Consider the following 21,511-nt stretch of genomic DNA (forward strand, 5'->3'; position numbering starts at 1 on the left):
AATGTAAAGGTGCAGGCAAAGTTCTGTCCTACTGAACATTTGGTACACAATATCAAAGTACTTTGCTCATACACCCCTGCTTGAGAAAAACCTTACATTCAGGTAACCGAATCAAGCCCTTAATTATAAAAAGAATGAATCATCAAGCCCAAATAGAGGAAGAAAAATTACACGGTGAAGTGTATCAGAGGCACTTTGCCTCAAAATTCTTCTGTACACTACTTGCACTAGAATTTCGGCTCTAGTGTCAAGACTTAACTTTGAGAAGAAAGCTCACATTAAATATGGAAGTGTGGTATACTGGTAACAGTCTCACTGAATTCAAGTTCTCTGGAAACTATTTTGAAAAGGTACCAAATGGAATAAAACTAGTAAATATTAACAACTTCTTACAGGCAGCAAAACTGAACGTTTCAAAATACATATTCATTCTATTCTCCACAGAACTAGAACTGAACCGTGTACTATGAGATTTATTTATCTTGCTTATCTCTCTCTCATAATCCATTTAGTTTTAATCATGAGAATTCGGATTGACAGGTTCTCTCACATGACAAAATGACATGTCTAGGTAAATTTCTTGAAGATCAAGGCCATGTTTGGTTTTGCTCAAATATATTTTCTCATTGTGAGCTCAGCAGGGTGTCATAAGACTTAAAAATGTATTTTTAATTGAAAAATATCAAATTATTTTAAAGTAATAAAAAATATTTACAGCTTTTTACAACCACTTCAAACGCAATAGTATCCTCTGCAGTCATCAAAGTATTTATGGTTGGACTAGATGATCTTTAAAAGGTCTTTTCCAATGTAAACAACTCCATGATTCTAAGTTGGGGGTAGGGCAGTACCATTTCCCTTGGCTATTTTGTGCCTATGTCAATGACCAAGACCTATAACGCTTGCCTAAAGATGTATTAGCAGTGACTGTGATGCTGTACATCTGAACTTCAGGTGAAAACCCAGTTTCCTGTTTGAATGTACTTTTTCCCATGTAATGCACCCACCTGTAAAGCTGGTCTCTTTATGGTGTCAAGTAATAACCCAGCTCTTGTAGCTACTGCTGGGTTGACATCTTCCACAGCAGTCAGGAAACAGCAGAATGCATGAGCTAAGGAGTACTTCAGTAGGTGGTTTTTTGTCACAGAGTGAATATCCAAAAATCTGCACAAAACAGCTACCTTCTCCACTGTAGCCATCACGTACCCAGACAAAGAAAAGAGACATATTCATTTAGGCAATGGCTTCTTTATGTATCGATGAATAGAACTTTCCTAGAAACATGCCGAGTTGAGAAAGTAACAACAAAAATAGCTAGCGAGAGTTGTAATTTTGTTTTTATTACCCAAAATGTTTCATGCTCTCCTCTATTCTATAGCACTGTTGTGCCATAGTTTTGCAACAGACTATCTTCAAAACTCTCCATAGCAGCAAAAAGATCATCATCTATTACTGGTCTCCTCAGTTACAGCAGAGAAAGTTCTACCTCTTCAGAGAAGTAACAAAGAGAAAATAGAGTACATTCCTCAGGCCTACCTGCTTCGAATCTCATCTTCCAATCTTTGCTGTTGAAATTGCTGTTTATGATTGTCCAGAAAATGTCAGCTCCATGGGGAAGCGAAAGTGCATGAAGAAGAAGTGGGACTGCCAGGGAAGAAAGCTGAGAGAACTCAGACTTCACAACTCCCCATAAACTGGAAAGACAAAAAAGAGCAAACCTGCTTATAAAAACACTCCCTTTATATCCTTTCTTCTAAATGTAATGCACTTTTCATGAAAATCTTCGTGAGCCATCCTAGAGACTTACGTGAATTCTACAGAGCGGCTTGTAGGAAAACAGAGCTACTTGGAAATCTTCAACTTGAGCAGTTTTTCTGGAAAATCCAGGTTTAAATATTCCTTACTTTGAAACACTTCAAATTTTAAAAGAGGTTGCCTAACTCAAGGCAACTACCATGGAACATAAACTGTCCTATGAATTAGGAGTTTCAGCATGACCAGCTTCAGAACATAAGCCACATGAACTGTCCCGGCACAACGAATAACTAAGATGTTGCGTGTTCACAATTTGCTGGTATCTAGATTCAGAACAGATTCTCTAGTCTGCTGAAACCTTACAGCCTCAGGAGATGCTCAGTGAAATTGATACAGAGCAGCTGTAAGTGGTGATGAACACACTATTTTAGAAGATTATATGCTGATGTTTATTCAGCTAGTTTTCTGTAAAGTCCCTTTCTCCAAAGAGAATCTTAAAATGCACAGATTTTAATCCAATTCGCTCTGATTCTAAATGAAAAATCTTCCTTTTTCTCATAAAAATAAGGTGCAATACTGTTGTTCTCTCAGCTTTAATGTTAAAGTCCTATAAACCATGTACCTGTCTCTACATCGTATTTTATTTTATGTTGTAGAGTCAGGGAAGATACCTCAGTCTCACATAATGCTATTATTCAAAACAAATGGTGCATGACAGAGTAGCCATGATGGACAACGCAGGGTACCTTGGCTTCATTTCTAATGTCTTAATTAGCCTGTGCAATGAGCTCTTAAATGGGTTTCTTAACCCTTCCATGCTTCCCTACCACCCTTGTTAATTTTCCATACTAAACCTGAAAATTCTTTGATGCTAACAACAAATGTATAGCTGGAGAACCAACAAAGTATGAGGACACAATATGCAATAAAAACCTACCTTGAAATCAGCATGTGATCTTGAATATAGGCAAGAAATTGTGGATGGTCCTTTCTTGCTATATATAGGCATTCCCCATGAAGACACAGGATCTTCAGACAATTCAGCATGTTAAAAAGAATGTCTGGTTCTTCAAACCTTGACATTTCCTGTGTAAGCAGATGTATTACTGTCAACATAATGACACCACCAACAATTCAAACCAAACAAACAAGTAATCAATGTTACCTGCAATATAGTGTATATGAGCTTCAAGGTAACTGGAAGTTGCTGATAACAAAACTTTCTTTCTGTGTCATTTTTTATCGCTGTTAAAAATGTAAGTTACAGACAATGTTAAAATTCTTTTATCTGTGGATTAAAAATGAAACTAAAGAATGTTGAGGTTATGAAAGATATATTAATTCTAGCCACAGAACCTGAGTCAATAAAGTTAGAACAGCATGGAATTTGGCATGCAATGTTTTTGCTATTTTATGTTCAAAAAGTCAAAATTTCTTTTAACAATTTTCTGAGAGACAGTCATACATGCTACCAACCTAAATACAGCCTTCTTATTTAATTAATATGTTGAAATAATTAAATGCATGATAAAAAAGTGACTGTGCACTATTGAACTGAAAGAGTGCTTCAGAAACTTGTATTCTATATGAGTAAAGCATTACTTTCAAAGCCTTATGGAAATACTCAACCTTCTCATCCTCTACCTACCAGCATTTTCTGTGGTCTCTGTGTGATTTCCTGGATTTTCTCCATGTTTTGGTGCTGATTTGTCTTCCTCTTCTCCTTCAGTTCCTATAATAAACTCAGGTCTAGTATACAGAAGACTATCTTCGAGGTTATCTGTGGGCTCCTTTAAGAATATAATAGGTTAAATTCATTTCTTGATATTGTCCATATCCTGCTGTTAAAGCTACATTTGGTGTGATAAGCTGAGCTCAAATGAGGCATTGTTTAGTTCCATGTACATTTGTGCATTCAAATCACCTGCTATCTAATATTTTGCATCAGCAAATGCATACCAACAGAAAGACTATGTTTCAGACATGGATTTAACAGAAACTGCATATCCATATTGACCTTAGGTGGATCTAGTCACGGAGCCAATGTTTCACCAAGTTTGTCATCCTTGCATGAAAGGAGTAACAGACAGGAGCAAGGCATCTCCTACATGATTGCAGAGTTACAGGCTTAGGGGCAGGACGTACCTCAACCACTTTTACATTGAACAAAGGAATAGGCTGTAGTTACTTCTGCCAGTGGCCAGGAGCTCAGGATTAAAGGTTGTCGTTGTGACATTTATGTTGTAAATTGCAGAGTGGATCCTAGAAGTGGTACCATGCTCCAGCATCCAAGACTGCACTACTTGCTAATTTTGAGATGAGAATCTGTACTGACCAGGCACGAGAACATTTTTCTAGCACAAATACTGAATACCACATGCACAATACCTTCTACTAGCAAAAACATCCAAATGAAGTCCTGAATCTTTTACACTTAGAAGGCCATCACTATGCCCTCCACTGAAAAAAGAAATACTAATAAACATCTGCTACTATCATGTCACAGCAAATGAGCACTCAGAATAAGTGGAATGATGCTGTCTTCTCAACTATCAGTTGGAACAGTTATGTATAATAGACATACAGCTTAAAACAAATTCATCAAACCATCACCACCACAGGAAAACGCTCTAGTTCTTCTGCAAACCTACAGAAGACTTTAATGATGACTAGCGATTGAAGAGTACAGATTTGTGTCTGAAAAGTTGGATACACAACCTGAAGTACATTTGGTTTTTCAACAATGCTCAGCATTTTCAATGGTCAAGCACCAACTAAGGCTTGCTCACTTGACAACTGATTCATTCAAAATCATTAATCATTTCAAAGTACCCACTCTTTGCTTTTAAAAGAAGACAAAAAGCACTAAGTATTAAACCGATTATTTTACATTTATACTTGAGAGACAGTATCACAGGAGTAACCTTTCAAAGTGAAACAGCATTTGAATGTTTACAGGGGAAGAGTTCACAGTGGATGAATATTGTCATCTTCCCTGGGTTCATTGAATCAATTCAGACTTAAATTTTACAGTTCAGTGGCATTTGCTTTAACCTTCTGAATCCTTCCTGCCAAAGGTCAGTGCAGCTTTGCTCCCTCAAGCACAATGGAAGGAGAAAAATGAGGAAGAGGAGTTTGAGCACACCAATAATACAGACCCTTTCCCAGCTCTACTTACCACAAGCCTAATTTCTTCCTTTGGAGCAAGCTGTTCCAGCAGCTCAAAACCCAGCTGGTAACACAGAATGCTGGACTGGCACAGGCCACATTCAACTGCTTTTTCATCTTTCTGACAGGTGTGAGAACCACCCCAGGGTGCCTGAAATACATTGTTTATGATGGATATTATATCTTTTGAAATGCTGTTCTCTAAGCCCAAAGTGACACCATCATCCTGGAGTTCCATCTGAAAGAAAGTGAAAATGGTAAGGATTTATTATTTATTTAAAAGCCAGAGTCCTAACTGTCTGACTCATCCTAAATTTCTACTAGTTTTATATTAGAGTGCTGGGAAGAATTTGAGATAAACTGTAACATATTAAATTTTAAATTTTCACTGGTGTTGAGGCCTGAGCTCCAACAACTAAACTAAAGAGACAATTTCAAGCACAGGATACACTAATTTTACCTGGAGACAGTTATCTAAAGCACTTGCCCTTGGATTCACAATGTCCAAATTTAGCTATACAAAAATTATGTATCTAATCTAAGCCTATCAACAATCCTCTGCTTCTAGTCTGTAGAAATCTTCAAGAAGTTCCTTTCACTATTATGAGGTTAGTGTCTAACCTGAATGTGGAAGTATTTAACTTCAATGAACATGAACCTATAACTCCTATAGAGGTAAAGGCAGATGACAGCTGTATTGGAATTTAAATGTCTTATACTTCATCCCTGAACAGAAAGGGAATCAATATAGGATCAAAGGAGAGCCAAAAGTGACTACAGAACTTCAGTGTCCCTTCCATGTGGGTGTTTTTCTTCTGCAAGTACCTGTTTCAGTATGAGATCAAACATCAGAATGAAGCAATTAAGATTCATTTCTTCATCTTCACAGTCAAAATCAATTGTTTTTCCACTAGGGTGTCCGAAGTTCTTGAAAGGGCTGTGAAAAGGACTACGTATTGGACTCCGGAATGGGCTCTGGAAGGGGCTTGGGTAAGGACTCAGCATGTTGTTCTGAACTCTGCGCCCAGGGTCAGAAGCAACGCTCACCTGAAAATATTAAAAAATCAACATGTCCAAATGACTGTTAGACATTTAAGAAATCCCATTCTATATGAAAACGGAAAAAATATCAAGAACTATGACAGCCTTACTCTTCTGTAGCTGTTTTGCAAAATATACACGTCCCTTAATGCCACTAAATGATAGAATATGATAGAAGTATGAGAACCATATTCTGCACAGATGTATATATTCTCTTAAGCTAAGTGGCTGACACTCGTTATATTACTCTTACTGAGGAGGAATCTTAATATCATAAACCAAACAGAAAACTGGTGCAGGCAGTAAAGCAGCCATCAGGTTACAATGATCTGCTTCATGATCTATGGACACTAATTTTAATAGCAGGAGGCTAATAAAGGAGGCCATCTCAAGAGAAGGGTGTTAACTAAGGCTGTACTAAGAGTACAGGTAGCTGGAATTGAACTAGACGCAATGGTAATAAGATGTGTATGTCTGCACTGATTTATGCCCACACCACAATAGGCCATCTAAAATACTCTGAGAAGCTCTAGGTGTTGTAGGGAGATACACACGTAGATGACACATGAGGTCTATTTTCAGGTCAGGTGTGGTCTGAAAGACCAGAGAGTAAGTTAGTCAATTTTTCTGCTTAGTTTAGAAGTGATCCTGGGTTAGATGTGGGAGAGCTGTCTGCAGAGCTACATCAGAAGACAGGCAGACCACATGTAAGGCATCATCAACTGCCTCGATGCTGTAGTTCCTTAAATCTAAAGAATCTGATCTTCCCAAGCAATCTTGTTCCTGATGTCCTTGAAGCACTTCATCCAAACTACCGGGAAGTTAGCCAGACCAAGCACGTGTAATGCCTACAGAGTTGTATGTGTTTTCTTTCAGACCAAAAGCCTTTGGCAACTTCAGATCAAATTTTGCATCTCTTGGGTGTGGAAAAAAAATTCTGGGAAACAGAAATAATTCTGTTCCATCACTCTTCCAAAACATACCTGGGCCCACCAAATTCGTACCAGAACACAAAAGATTATTCTGGGTGACCAGTTGTCCATAACAACTTGCCATTGACAGTTATTAATAGAAGGTGAAAAGAACAGAAAAGGTTGGAAAAGATACCAAGTTGCTACCTGTATTATCTTTACACTGATCATGTGATAGAGCGATGTTAAGTGAAGTTACGTCAATTTTCTTCCATTTTCAAAATTTACAGTGTTTCTAATCAAATGCTGCCATATTGAAAGATGGTTTTTTAATCCTTCACATGCATTCTATTAGGAAGACTGTTCTAAGCAAAAAAAATAAGCAGGATAAGAAACAGTTACCCTCCGAGCTGCAAGATTTCCTGCCAGTTCACTGACTCTCGATTTTCTTTGATTTGCTAACTCTTTTACAGAATTAACTCCATCAGAAAACATGCTGATTAGTAACTGAAGAGGTACAACAATGTCAAGTTCAGACAACACCTGAGGATAGACAATAAATAAAAAGTAAGTTTCAAGTTTAATCACAAACACCATCTACTTTATAAGCATCTTTATAATACAATCCTCAGCTCAGCAAATTCCATGTATTTAATTTTGGGATTCAATGAGGTGAGGTGCAAGTTTAGATTTCTGTTAGAATCCAGGCAAAAGAAAACTGGTAAAAAATAGGTTATTTTCAAATTATTTGTTGGCATCCACTTGGTGCACCTTGAGATCAGTTTTATGCACAAAACCATACAGGGATGTGAGGTTATTCCACAAAAATATTTCTGTAAAGCAGAAGATTACCAATACTTGAATGAATAACTATTTACTCTATTTATTACTACTTAAAACTGAGTTCCTGTATTTATTCTAAGAATCCAGTCACAATGGTAGCCTATAGGTGTCAACATAGTAACGGGATGGTTTTTTGCAAATCACTGAGAATATTCACAATCTATTTTGTCACCAACACTCAGAAAAAATATAAGCTCATTTGTACTTGTCATTAAATGTTATTAAGTCAAGAAAATTCTAAAAATATCATGCTTTAATTGAAAACCTTGTATACCTGAAAATTGCTACGGTCATCAGGTAAATTGGTCTTTGCAGAGGCTCAATTAAAATAAGCCTCAGCAGAAAAGAAGCGATAATGAAAAGTACAGGTATTATTCCAAGGTGCTGTGGAAAATTTTACACCCCTTTTGAAGTCACCACTCTCAGCTGACATGATTATCCCTGTAGCTTTAAAATATGAACATTGGGTGAATGCCAGTTTTGTGGGCAAATATAGTGCAAAAGGGTCAGAGCAGCAGAAAGCTTGATGGGTATAGAGCTAGTCTCATTCAGGTCTTCATATGCAGGAACAACTACAGCTGTTTCTGGAGTCTGGAATTAATTTTGGAATCTACAGAACAAATTCCGCTGTCAAAAAGTCAACCAGCTCAATGACCCTGAAAACACAACTGGCATTCAGAGGTAAAAGAAATTCCCAGCCTTCCATTTTATTACAGAATCACAAAATTATTTAGGTTGGAAAAGACCTCCAAGATCATAAAGTCCAACCTCTGACTGATCCCCACCTTGTCAACTAGATCACCACCCTGTCAACTAGATTACTGCTCATGATGGGTTAGTAACAAAGCTTCTCAGGGTCCGTCTACCAACCATCCTTACACAAGAGCTAAGCAAAGAGCAGAAGGATTGTATGAACTCTGGAAAAGTGGCTAAGTGGCTTCATTTTTTTACTCTCCTTTTTCTTTTCTTTTTCAAAATTAAAAGCTCTTCCAGCATGAGTCATCAAGAGAGGACACTTACATGCAGCCAGAGTAATGCTTGCTCTTGCACAGAGGATGGATATCCTGTGAATCGACAACTAATAAAGCCAAACATCTCCTCCATGGAGAAAGGGAGAGGACAAAGTTCAGTGTCAAACATTTTGCTGAAAAGTAGAACAAAAACATATCATCACTGAGTTATGATGGCACACACCATATGAGACATAACAGAAAACTGGTAGAAAGCTTGCATTTTCACCCTCCACAGGGTTGCTAGGTTGCTGATACCACCTGTCCTGACTGTGTAAGTTCATCTCTGAATTTGGTGACGCACCTTAAGAATTTACATCACATCTAATATGCCCAGTTGCATTTGACAGCAATATCTCCTCCAACATTCAATGTAAAAATTGGAAAATTTCTTATCACACCAGTAGTCCACTATTCCATGCTTGCACTAAAAAAAAGTTTACAGCAATACCTAGAGATATGAACTTACAGTCAGTTTCAGAGCCTTTTCATCAATTAAAAGGCAATGTGAAGTTTTACTGTTAAAGGCATGAAATTATGACTCAGCCACCATTCTTATTCTGGTGTTTTCTTAGCTCAATAGGGGAAGATATTAGCTAAATAAATATATCACTGACAGCTCTACTAATCCCCACCATTTCTCATCAACTTGACAGAAGGAGAAAGATGGTCCTTCCAACATGTTGCAGGAAGTCACTAAAAATGTGACTTGCTCACAGCGAAGAAGCATCCATGTACTTGGTTCTTGATACAGATATGAGGATATCAGAAGCAATAAAAGACTTTTCCCAAAGCTTAAGTGCTTTAGTCTAAATATGTCACAAAAACAAATCAGAAGCATTCGCTCACTACTGTCTGTTGCACATATAAGCATTTTTATTCCTTGTCACCGTCTTGTGCTACAACGCTCAAGAATCAACATAGCAACAACAGAATGATTCCAACTTATGTCTACATACCTCAGTACTTCCCGAAACTCTTTCAGTTGATTGTCAGGCACTTCTGTCCTTATAGCTTCCAACCATTCTGGCATGATACATTCCCACACTGACTGGTTTATCACATTATATGGAATCAAGCAAAGGATTCGATTTAGCCCTTCTTTTAACTGGGTTACAGCACTACACGATTTGTCCCAGTATCCGCCAACCTGTGGGTATTTCCAAGCATTACAATGATGAACAACATTTCTAGTCCCCGTAAATTGCCAAGCATCATAAATTTGTTCAGTGTGTTGCAGCCAGGAAACTGTAGGGGGTGATCATTAGTACCTGCAAGGCAGAATTTAGAATTCGGCCACGGGGGTTGCATTGCTTTTTCCTCTCCTATTTGACTCACAGTACCCAAAAGCACTGTCAAAGTCTTAGAAGTTCACTCACTTCCAGGCCATTATATTACTGTTTACAGTGTACTACTGTTTACAGTTCTCAAAAAGGGACACATTTATTTCATTAAACTGCACCATAAAGTATTTGCTCTCCATAAATTGTTACAGTGCTGGATGTTTATTTTGAGAAACATGGTCTGTACCAGGTGTTCTTTCATAGATGTTTGTTTAGGGTTTTATTGAGGAAAGGTTCTTAGTGATGTAAGCCAAAAAAGTGTACTTCTAAGCACGTACGTAATTGGTGTACAGAGATTAATTATTCTAACTGACCTCAGCTCACATCTGCTGTTCCTGACTAATGGTTCTTGAGATGCCTGCTGTTCTGGCAGAAACTACTGGTAATCTCGGCCAACAAACTACTTTTTCTTCTTCATCACAGCTAATTTCATGGCTATTTGTCTACATGTTCTAATGAAGCCCTGCAAATCTGGCAAGTTGTCAGTCTAGTCTTTGGGGGTAACAAAATTCAAAAGAGGGGCTGGATCCAAGAAAAAAATACATAAGAGATTACAGAATGAGGTTCAGTCCTTCCTCTACCCCCTAGCCTCAAAACTCTGATCTCTTTTTTCAGTTTCTAACAGTCAAAGTATCCATCCATCTCTCAAATTCCCTCAGCTGCCCTCCAATCCTCCCACAGTCCTATGTATCTTCCGAGCAATGGTTCACAGTAAGACACATATACATGCTGGTCTGCACTCGTACGCTGGTCTGTCTACAGCAAATCCCATTAGTTAGGTCATGAAAAATGCACAGATGCTCATGCCTGATGATGTGATACATCACATCAAGTCCCAACAGCCCTTTCTAGCATAGCCTTAATTTTAGGAAACAAAACTTATTTTTGGGAAACAAACCCAACATGTCTTCTGAACATTTTACATGAGAGGTCACAAAATGAATGTCTTGGAAAAGCATGCTTAAGTGGTGATTTCTGCTTCATAATTAATGGACAGATCATCCTAATTATGGAGCAGCCCATGGCTTGGACAGGGGCACTCTGTTCTGGGTCAGGAACTGGGTGGCGGACGAGGCCCAGAGAGTGGTGGAGAAAGGGGCTGCATCCAGTTGGCAGCCGGTCACTAGTGGTGTCCTCCAGGGATCAGTGTTGAGCCCAGTTCTATTTAATATCTTTATTGATGATCTGGATGAGGGGATTGAGTCCACCATCAGCAAATTTGCAGATGATACCCAGTTGGGGAGGAGTGTTGATCTGCTGGAAACCAGGAGGGCTCTGCAGAGGGATCTGGACAACCTGGAGAGATGGTCTGATTCCAATGGGATGAGGTTCAATAAGGCCAAGTGTCAGGTCCTCCACTTTAGTCACAACAACCCCATGCAGCGCTACAGGGGGGTCACAGAGTGGCTGGAGAGCAGCCAGGCAGAAAGGGACATGGGAATTTGTATTGACAGGAAGCTGAACATGAGCCAGCAGTGTGCCCAGGTGGCCAAGGAACAATGTGGTCAGCAGGACCAGGGAAGGTACTGTACTCAGCGTTGGTGAGGCTGCAACTGGAGTACTGTGTCCAGTTCTGGGCCCCTCAGTTCAGGAAGGATGTTGGGGTGCTGGAGCAGGTCTAGAGAAGAGCAACAAAGCTGGTGAAGGGACTTGAGCACAAGTCCTGTGAGGAGGGGCTGAGGGAGCTGGGGTTGTTCAGCCTGGAGAAGAGGAAGGTCAGGGGAGACCTCATCACTCTCTACAACTCCCTGAAAGGAGGTTGTAGCCAGGTGGGCATCAGTCTCTTCTCCCAGGCAACCAGCAGCAGGACAAGAGGGCATGATCTTAAGCTGTGCCAGGGGAGATTTATGTTGGACATTAGGAAGAAATTTTTTATAGAAAGAGTAATCAGACATTGGAATGGGCTGCCCAGGGAGATGGTGGATTCACCATCCCTGGAGGTTTTTAAGATGAGACTGGATGTGGCACTTAGTGCCATGGTCTGATAACCACGGCAGTGTTGGATCAAGGGTTGCACTTGATGATCTCGGAGGTCTTTTCCAACCCAGTTGATTCTATGATTCTACGACAGAAAGAATGACACTCTTTCTGGAAGAGATCCTACCAGTGGTTGCACTTAGGCACCCTGGATGGCCTTCCAGGTAAATCTCTTTCTCTTCACCAGCAACAAGGCAAACCATGTCAGACTGGTCTTCAACTCAGTCACTTAAATCAGGTCTCTGAAGCTACAGGGCATCAGTATGCCCAGAATTCCCTTTGGTTACAACTGTGTGATTTCACAAACCTGAATTCACAGCTTCAGAGATGAGGTATGCAAAGAACAGAGAAACATTATGAAAGGACAGGCTTATATTTGTGAGTAGGCAAACGATACCTTTTACTAAAGACAAGTTTGGGTACTTCAGCAGCATAATGAAAACATGCAGCTATCAAAAACATGCAGTATTTTTTCAATACTTACTACATTCTTCCAACCTGTCTTCGTATTAGTGTAAATAATGCTCACTTTCTAATATAGTAAAACTAAAAATGCTATGAAGAGCAAAAATTCCTGAACTTCACTGTTCCCTCTACCATTGAGATTTCTTTGCCTTGACAGACTAGGAAAAAAAAGATCTTTTTACTTAAGACCTTAATATCTGCAGCAAATAAAGGAACCTTCAGATAAATCATTCTTACCCTGGCAAACTCCATTGGTTTAGGAAGGAGGCACATAACCATGACATCAAAACGGACATCACAAACAGTCTTCAACCACTTAGTAACAAACTGAGGTTTGAGCTTTTCAACCAAGCTACCAACTTCATCATCCATCATGTAAGCTGTAGAGTGAAACCATTGGAATACCATGCTAACCAGCCTTGCTAAACTCTCTGTGGGTGTATTCTCACTGGGAGTGCAAAGGCTCACCTGGAAGAGAGAAACACAAATCAACTTTCATTTCTAGAATTAAAGGTGACAAATTATTTATCAACTATATTTTGCATATTCTCAGATTTACAAGGATATATCTAGAAGACAAATAAGATGATCAGTTTTAAGCAGAGGTTGGCACAGGACAATTGACAAAACATTTCCAAACCAGAAAATAAAAAAAAGCCAAGCACTGAATTTTTTTATTTACTTTCAACACTGAAAAATATCAATATAGAATGCTTTGACAAACTGAAATGTTTTGGTTTGAACTTTAAAATGACTTTTCATTTCAGAAGGTAATGTAATACCTGGTAAAATATGAGATATACATACGCACACGTATATAAAACATACAAGATAAAAAGTCAAATCAAGAACTTCAAAAATTCTGAAAGAAGATGTCTACTTAATACAATAAGTGATCTTTACTTTGCAAAAAGATTCCAATTTTGATTTTTTGTCCTCACTTGGAGTGAGTTTTAGGTCCTCAGAAATCCCCACATAATAATCAACATTATTCTCCCCTGCTCCAAAGTCTTTAAGGGCTACGGAATTCCACACCTGGCACCTGGCCATCCAGAGATCCTATCTCTGTTTAGATGACAGATGAGGGTCCTGCTATTCCCCACCTGTCACTGGGTGACTGAGGAGAGAGCCTGAGAACTCAAAGGGAATTGGAAACAGCCTGAGAGGGAGAATTCTCCTGAAGGGGAATTGCAGAATGCAATTTCTGAGGATCTATCAGGTTGCAGCCTGGCCTGCTCATGAACTGGCCAGCAGCAGTCCTGATATTTTGGAATAATCTCTGCTAACTATTGTGAGTGGTAGAACCAGCACAGCTTCATTCTGTCAAGCCACACCAGGTAAATCAGCTGGAATACACTGGCTGATCCAGACAGACCAAGCAAAACGCAGGAAGGAAGAGCAGCCCATTAAGACTCCTCCAGCCTTTTGGAGGTAAGAGAGAAAGCTGTGCTTCCAGAGAGTGATGCTGAAAGCTGGAAGGTGAAAAATAGATTCTTAGGGGATTGCCTTTTGAAGTTAAAATAATGACACTCAGCAAGGGGTACTTGTGAGCAGAAGCTGATGGCGCATAGAAAGTCAATTAAGAACCTAGACTGAACAATTCTGTTCTACACTCTACGTAGTAGTCAGAGGCAGTCACAAGCTCCACCCAAACTAGTTATGAAATCTCCTAGTCTGACAGCTTCAAAGAACAACTTTTTGCTTACAAATCAGAAAAGTCTCCAACTTTCCAAAGAAGTGGGGAAAAAATATTAGCTAAAACTGAGGCTTCAGAAAGTAGACTGAACCATGAAGAGTGAGAAGAAAGCATGAATTTCTCACCAAGAACCATATTCCAAACTGGCTCAGGAGGCGTTGGTCATGCTTGTCATCATCTTTATTATCAAAGTCTGTGTTGTCCAGGGAGTGATGGGAAGAGGAGAGGCCCATCTGTCTCCTGCGGTTGAGTTCATGCTCCCTCTGCTCAGCATGAAACTCTGCTTCCTTCAGCAAGCTATAAAACAAGCTTGTGGTCAGTGAATGCAACTTTCCTGCACTGGATACAGGTAAGAGTAACCAAGAATAACTACAGGTTAAGGCATTAGATGTCATCATTTTCCTGAGAACAGTAATAAAATAACATCAAATTCTAGGACTCAAGGCTGACTTCCTGGTCAGGACAACACTCACAGCTGATCTGTTGTCTGATAAGGCAGCTGGAGTTCAGTGTCCGTGCTCCGAACTCACCCAGGTGAATCTAAAATCCACTTGCACAAGACCTGCAGGTAATATTTACAGGAAAGCCTGATCCTGCTTTACATACTGATGCCTCCTAAGCTGCCATATTACCTGATCACAGCTTCCACAGTACACACGAGTTCCTCTGCCCCACACTCCCGGGTGTTGATAGGAGGGGGTGAGGTCTGATACAGGTGGGTTTCTGCAGCTGCCCCAACTTCGCTGCTGTGGTGATTCGAGTGGCATCTCTTGCAGTAGCGCACTGGCCTGTTGCCATGGCGGCCACAGCAGCCCGCTGAGAAGCACGTGACAACAGCTCTTCTGACGTGTGAACTACAGTTCTGAAAAACAGAAAAGATTTTATCAGGCCACAGGTATCAGGAAATGGAATGAAAATAGGCGTGAAAACTTGGGAACTGGCTCAAGTGTTGGTAATTTCCAAAATCATTAAATATAAGCACTACTGTGTGCAAACTCCTAAAGTCAAGTATCACTGACCTTCCAGAAAGATAAACTCAGGATCAAGTGTCGAGCCTGAACCTAAATGTCACAGTTGCTCTTCCTTTGGAGCAGACCAAATTGACATTTAAGTCATCAGCCTCAACCTTCTGGTTTGGAGCAATCTCTAAAATTTACGCTCATTCTCTTATGCTTCAGAATGTCTTTTTAAATTACAAGTAGCAACAGGCAGATCCTTAGGATTGCAAAAAAATGGTGCCACCATGACACAGTTTATGCTATGTAAGGATCTACCTTATCACAGGTAACTGACCAAGGCTCTGAAATAGGTGCTATCTTTATTTTTGCCACCTAGTAATCCAGCCCAACATAAAAGCTTTCATTACCATATGAGAACTAGAATATGCTATGCACTGTATCCCTGGCTGTTAAAGTGTTATTAAAACACACTAGCTAGTATGTATTGCAAGCAGATTCTTTTTGTCAGCAATCTTTTCAGAGCCAAGCACTGAAGACTTTTAAAAATATACATTGTAGAGTACGATTTTTGTCCAATTTAGGATTAATCCACCTCTTCCTCTACCCTCTTCATAGGCAGAGTTATAGAATACAAAATGAGCTCAATTGCATAATTGAATTGCTTTACTAATTGACACTTCAACTAAAATCTACAACTCAAATCAAACACTGTCAGTTTTAACAAAAAGAAACCTTGCTGCTGAATCATTCTCATCCATCAACAAATGCATTCATGGATAAATTGTGAAATTTTGGAATGATACAAAGAAGTGCACACTACATAGTAATGGAATGACACTACACACAACATCAAATCATGCCTCATCACACGAATGGCTGAATCTTACCTTCTTCTGACATATAGCAGAAATTTCAGCTGTAAGGGGAAGGCATACAAAACATGAACACAAAATGACGATCTTTCTGTTTTATTATGGCAGCCATGGGAAAAAGGACTTCCTGCAAGGAAATCTCTAAGGCTAAACTTGGGTTTCCAGATACTGTCAAAACCTCTAAGCCAGTTGGACAGCATAAGGTAGGACACTATACTTAAGCCTATGGCTATTTCCACATTGAAATGCAATAACAGCATTTGTGCATTAAGTGTGGTGTGCTCTCCTACCCATCCACCTTCTGCCTATGCTTCTGCCTCCTGGACAGACTTGTAGAAGTACACCTCGTAGGCACACTACTGTGGCATGCTGTAAGTAACATAGCTTAGATGTGCCTACACTGCTTGTGAAAGTTAATGGGATAAAAGAGTAGTGAATATGGATGAAGTAGCTACTACGTCTGTGGCCTATAATTTCATGTGAAATGTTTGCAGATTGAACCTGTAAGCAGTAGCTATTCCATCTGTTGTCCTGGCAACATATGATTCAGTAAATTTAAGTGGCTGATTAAAAGGAAGTACTTCCCTTAAGTAAATAAAACATTCTTAATCTGGGTAACATTTCAACTAAAAGCAGACAGCAAAAAAATCTCAACTGCTTACGAATTTTCAGTTTGCAGAGCAAAGAGAGAGGTGGTGTCTTCCTTGTGTCCCTGAAAGGGTTATTTTAGATAACATGCTGATTAGTCTGTCAACAAGCTTTGTCTGCATTCTAGTAGATAATAAAATATCACTGGCCAAAGGACAATGATCGGATCAATGACTGGATCATGGAAAAATATTTTATGTTTTTTATGTTTTATATTTTTATGTTTTTTTCCAATATCCTTTGCAGGCTCATATTACAGATTTTCGCAAGCTTTAAGAGCTTTCGAATCAGACCCAGGTTACTGGAAGAACCAGCTCCCCTGTTTGGACACTGGTGTGGGACACAAATACTTTTTAAGAACTTGGTCCCAACTGTGAATACTTCAAGATTTCAAAATTGTCAGTTGTCTCTGTTTCCTCACACATAAAGAGTTGTATCAATTTTCAGATAGAGGATTAGTCAATTTTTCATAGTACTTCAAGGTCATTCAGCAGCATTAAGTACAAACTACTTTAAAATTCTAAAAAAACCCTCTTTTGAACAGAATGCAGCATTGCAAGTAATACAGTATGCAGAAATATCAGAACCATAGGTTTGTACAATTATGACTAGTTTGTACCTACCCTTAAAATACCTCTTACCTTGTGGCAGAAGAACATCAATCAACCACTCACTGTGATCCCTATAAATATTATAGATATAATTAGCTTTCCATTTTTTGTTTATCTATGCATTTATTTTTTGCACAGAGGAAACTGAGATAATGTGGTAGCACTGACGTTATTCTGAAGCTACTTTTTTCAAATGTAGTTCTATAAACTGCAGGCTGCTTTACATTACGTCTCTTTGTTGTGCCTGTCTTATTAAATTACCACTTTGCTGATGTTGGTCACCATGTTCAAGGCTTTCCAAAATTACTTTTGAGGCATAAATTTATCAAATTAAAATAGTGTGTGCTCTGAAAGCCTGACAGTTAAGAAATGATAGTGAAGAATAACAGATGAACATAGGAAAAAACCAAACTACCAGTACTATTTTCTGTGAGTGTCCATAGAAGCTATGCTTCTACAGAATCCAGCTACTTTTTCCTGCAGCTTTAAATCAATGATGCCTTAAAACCTAAGGTGAGATGTAATTGCTTTTCCCACAGCTGGTGTGATATAAAGTCGTCTTAAACTGGGGAGAAAAACACTCATGTAGGTTCTGAATCACCTGTAATCTTGCCCATTTCAACTAATGATTTGCATTCCCTGTAAGTATTAGTAGATTTTATAAACTAATGCAAACCATATTAGCAATTTAAAGGAAAAAAAGAAAAATCAAACCAAAAACCCAAGTGAGGTTAATTCATCTCAGGCCATATTTCTTTCAAGTACCAGCCAATCCTGGATCAATTTCTTTGATCTCTGCTGCCTCACAGTATACCTTAGAGAATAACCCCAAATACATGCTACAGAAAACCAATGAAGTCTCTGTGAAAGAGCCTTCACTGTAACGTTTTGCTTTTAATGGCAACTAATGGATGAGGACAAAAGACATTTCATAAGCAGAAGCTTGTACAATAATGAGGTTCCCCTGTTATAGTCAATGCATCCCACAGTATCCATTCAGAGATCTCAACTTCAAAATTCCCTTCTGTTTAAGCTAGGTGCAAATGCTGATCATGCGAGACAAATTTCTGCAATCCTTATTCATAACAAATGGCAGCATGCTCCATATATTTCATCAGGTTTATCTATATAAAGTATATGCTAATCATAAGAAAATTAGGCAAAACTCCAGAGTTCTGAACTCTGGAGTCTGATGATATTTGATCACTTTACAGCTCTTAGCTTACCTACCCTGCAATTCTCTGGCTGCATTCTTCACAGAGATATAGGGGAGGTGGCTTATCACCCAAAGCCACAGACAAGGATGGGTCAATGCACATCTGAAAAACAGAGAAGGAAAAGAATTAAGACACCTGTTCACTGAAACCCACTGAAAAAGTTCAACACATTAATGCTAGGACATACAATGTAACACAGCTCTGATATGTGTTGACAGCAACTTTCTGAAAGAGGGTACTCAGGATGTGGCACACAAGATCTCAAATTATTTCTAAAAAAGAGAAGGATATACGTGAAAAATAAGAGCCTATAAGAAATAGGACATCCTTCAGTATCAGTATTATCACTGTCTGAAAGACAGGTACATTGTGTTACATATTCACATTGCATATTCACTATAGACTTCTAATTTATTTTTTTCCACCCAAAGACATAGTCACTTAGAGGTTCCATTGTTTAGGAGAAGGTAATGTAAAAGTCTAGATTTTTCTCTCTCAGTAACACCTCTTCCAGCAAAATCTAATTTTCAGTCATCACAGTTGTTAACACACAGCACAACTGCAGTGACAGAACAAAGACTCACAGTTCCCTTGGTAACATAGGTCCAGACTTTGTCTTGCATTAGCTTTTATTCTTTCACATTAGTCAGTTACAGAAAACAGTTACAGTTAATAGCCAGTTACATACATATTTGTCAAAGTGTTCTGTACTACTAAGGAAACATTGAACAGTAGTATGCATACACAATATCTTAACCACTTTAATCAAAATGTTTCTTAATCCATTCAAGTGCAAGACCTAATTTACAAAGACAAATGTGTCCTTGAATGTTTCTCATTTTTGTTAACCAAATTTACATTCATCTCTACAAGACAAAACAGGCTGCATTTTTCTGAGTGGCGACTGATCAAGACTGGTTCTGTCAAAATGAAGATAAGAGATCGTTCAAAAATATTCAAGTATTTCATCTGCAAAGCTTGGAACTGTACTTTTTTGACATCTTGCTTTATTGAGTTATTAGTCTGAATCTAGCGATCACTTCAACATGAAGCAACACCTTTCAGCATTTTTCCTATAAATGAGGGATCATTGAGAATGATTGGAATAGACAGGAAGGTGGTCTCTTCCAGGACTTTTGAGATAGGTACCACCATTATGCCCTGTCAGTAACAGAACCTGCAGAAAAGGCTCACTGAAGAACTGTTTGACTAAAGAAATTATGTTAGTATATGAATTGATGCTAGAAAAATTGGTTGTGTCTACATATTTAACTAGATACAAATCAATTAATTAGTACACCTAACTGTAATATGCTCTGGACTCGGGATGTATTCTTGCCGCTGCCATCAAATTGTGTCAAACGTTTTTGCATTTTTACTCTGTGTGTGAAGATACAATTTACCTCCTTCAACAGGGCTGCAGAAGAGGTAAGTAAAGCTTTTTTGCCATTTGCTTTAGGACACATTTCAAGCAAAGGATCACAATCAGAGTAGGTGCATTGTATGACCTCAGCCAAGATACCAAGGTGAACATGTACTTATGCAATTGAAATAATGTTTCCTGTATACAGTAATATTTGTGCACGTATTTATACACATATACATGTTCAGGAAAATATTTACAGGGATTAGCCAGGAGCCAGTTTAGAATTTTATAAAGTGTTCTACAACCATCCCCATGTTTAATTTCAAGATCTGGCCCATGGTAGTTGCAGTGAATATCTCATCTTGCTTTAAGCAGTCAAAGAACATATTCACAAAGGTCTGACACCCGTGGTCTCAACAGGCTTTGCTGTTCCCTTAGCTCCTGCTCTTGGTCACCTGCACAAAACCACAGCATATGGCTGGGGTAAAAGTGCAACCTCCCATCCCCCAGATAGTTGGGTTTGACCCCTGAAATAACAGCAGTACCTTCACAGCTGGTTTGTTAATTGCATTATGGCATTCAATGTGCTGGCAATGAATAGGATTCCAGGCTGCAAAACCAAAACACAGCTGATTAATAAATGGAGAAGAGATATTTATATTCTTTGTGTCTAGTGATATCAATTGAGAACAAGATCCTCTTGTAGTAAGTACTATACAACATGAGTACTACACAAATAGCCATTCCTCAGGAGGCTTAATAATTACAATAAACAACTTGAACATACATGCCTACTGACTTACTTATGATACAATGAAATGAACCATGGACTCAGCGAAGAAATGGAAAAAGTAAGACATGGAGATTCCTGTTGCAGACCCTTCTTCATCTCACTGACACCTTGATTAATTAAATATCCTTCCACTCCAGGAGCAGGATGGTAGGAGTAGCTGAGTAAATTCAGTAACATCCCAGGCAAAACAAAAACACAACTATAACAAAGGAAAACTAGTCCAGTGACAGAAGGAGCCTTAGTTTTGTAACAACAAGAAGTAAATAACAAAGGAATGCTCAAGTGGCAACATTTGGATGCTCTCTACAGGTTGCCCCCACGTCAAAATGCTATGCAACTGCAGATAATACTCATCCCATTCTGGGATATATTAACGAAAAACTTATACATATTAAAAAAAATCCAGTCTATCCAGTGTTAGTAACAGTTCAGATGGAATATCATGCTTAGTTTACACACCTGCTTGCATAGAAGTGATGCAGAGCAGTACATGAAGATTTTTTTTAAAAAAAGTCACGAAAACCTATCAACCCTTCAATGGAAAGCTTTAGAACAGATCAGACAAACTTCTATCAGGAACATTCAGGATGCACTTGAGTTGGTCTAGGGGGTCTTCTAAGGTTTCTTCCAACCCTTCATTTTTATAATTTAAAATGACACATTTTGGTCCAGAAATTTTAAAAGTGAAAAAAACATATGCCATATTACAGAGGTTGAGACAGACACGCAGGCAAAAGCAAGTCATGAGTGGACAGTCTTCCCTGTAGTAGCACTGTCCCATCAGTACCACTGGGAGTTTGGTAGACAGTAGACTTTGTACCATCCACCTACTCAGC

At 38.8% G+C, this 21,511-nt stretch overlaps 1 protein-coding gene across 12 annotated transcripts in view; it reads right to left on the bottom strand.

Moving 5' to 3' along the window:
• Positions 1-21,511, bottom strand: part of UNC79 (unc-79 homolog, NALCN channel complex subunit) — a 105,645-nt gene that overhangs the window by 64,997 nt on the left and 19,137 nt on the right. For all 12 annotated transcript variants that reach the window (XM_027637905.1, XM_027637904.1, XM_027637893.1 and 9 more), the window contains 17 exons: positions 20,428-20,492; positions 18,530-18,618; positions 17,330-17,370; positions 16,056-16,084; positions 14,842-15,071; positions 14,335-14,506; positions 12,751-12,981; positions 9,688-9,878; positions 8,739-8,862; positions 7,278-7,418; positions 5,749-5,970; positions 4,934-5,161; positions 3,404-3,545; positions 2,921-3,000; positions 2,693-2,841; positions 1,537-1,694; positions 1,008-1,189 (listed from right to left, as the gene is read on the bottom strand). In XM_027637905.1, coding sequence (XP_027493706.1) covers positions 1,008-1,189; positions 1,537-1,694; positions 2,693-2,841; positions 2,921-3,000; positions 3,404-3,545; positions 4,934-5,161; positions 5,749-5,970; positions 7,278-7,418; positions 8,739-8,862; positions 9,688-9,878; positions 12,751-12,981; positions 14,335-14,506; positions 14,842-15,071; positions 16,056-16,084; positions 17,330-17,370; positions 18,530-18,618; positions 20,428-20,492 — 2,474 coding nt within the window. The remainder of the gene's footprint in view (positions 1-1,007; positions 1,190-1,536; positions 1,695-2,692; positions 2,842-2,920; positions 3,001-3,403; positions 3,546-4,933; positions 5,162-5,748; positions 5,971-7,277; positions 7,419-8,738; positions 8,863-9,687; positions 9,879-12,750; positions 12,982-14,334; positions 14,507-14,841; positions 15,072-16,055; positions 16,085-17,329; positions 17,371-18,529; positions 18,619-20,427; positions 20,493-21,511) is intronic.

Source organism: Corapipo altera, unplaced genomic scaffold (genome assembly GCF_003945725.1).
Source record: "Corapipo altera isolate COAL_440 unplaced genomic scaffold, ASM394572v1 23, whole genome shotgun sequence".
Classification (NCBI taxonomy): Eukaryota; Metazoa; Chordata; class Aves; order Passeriformes; family Pipridae; genus Corapipo; species Corapipo altera.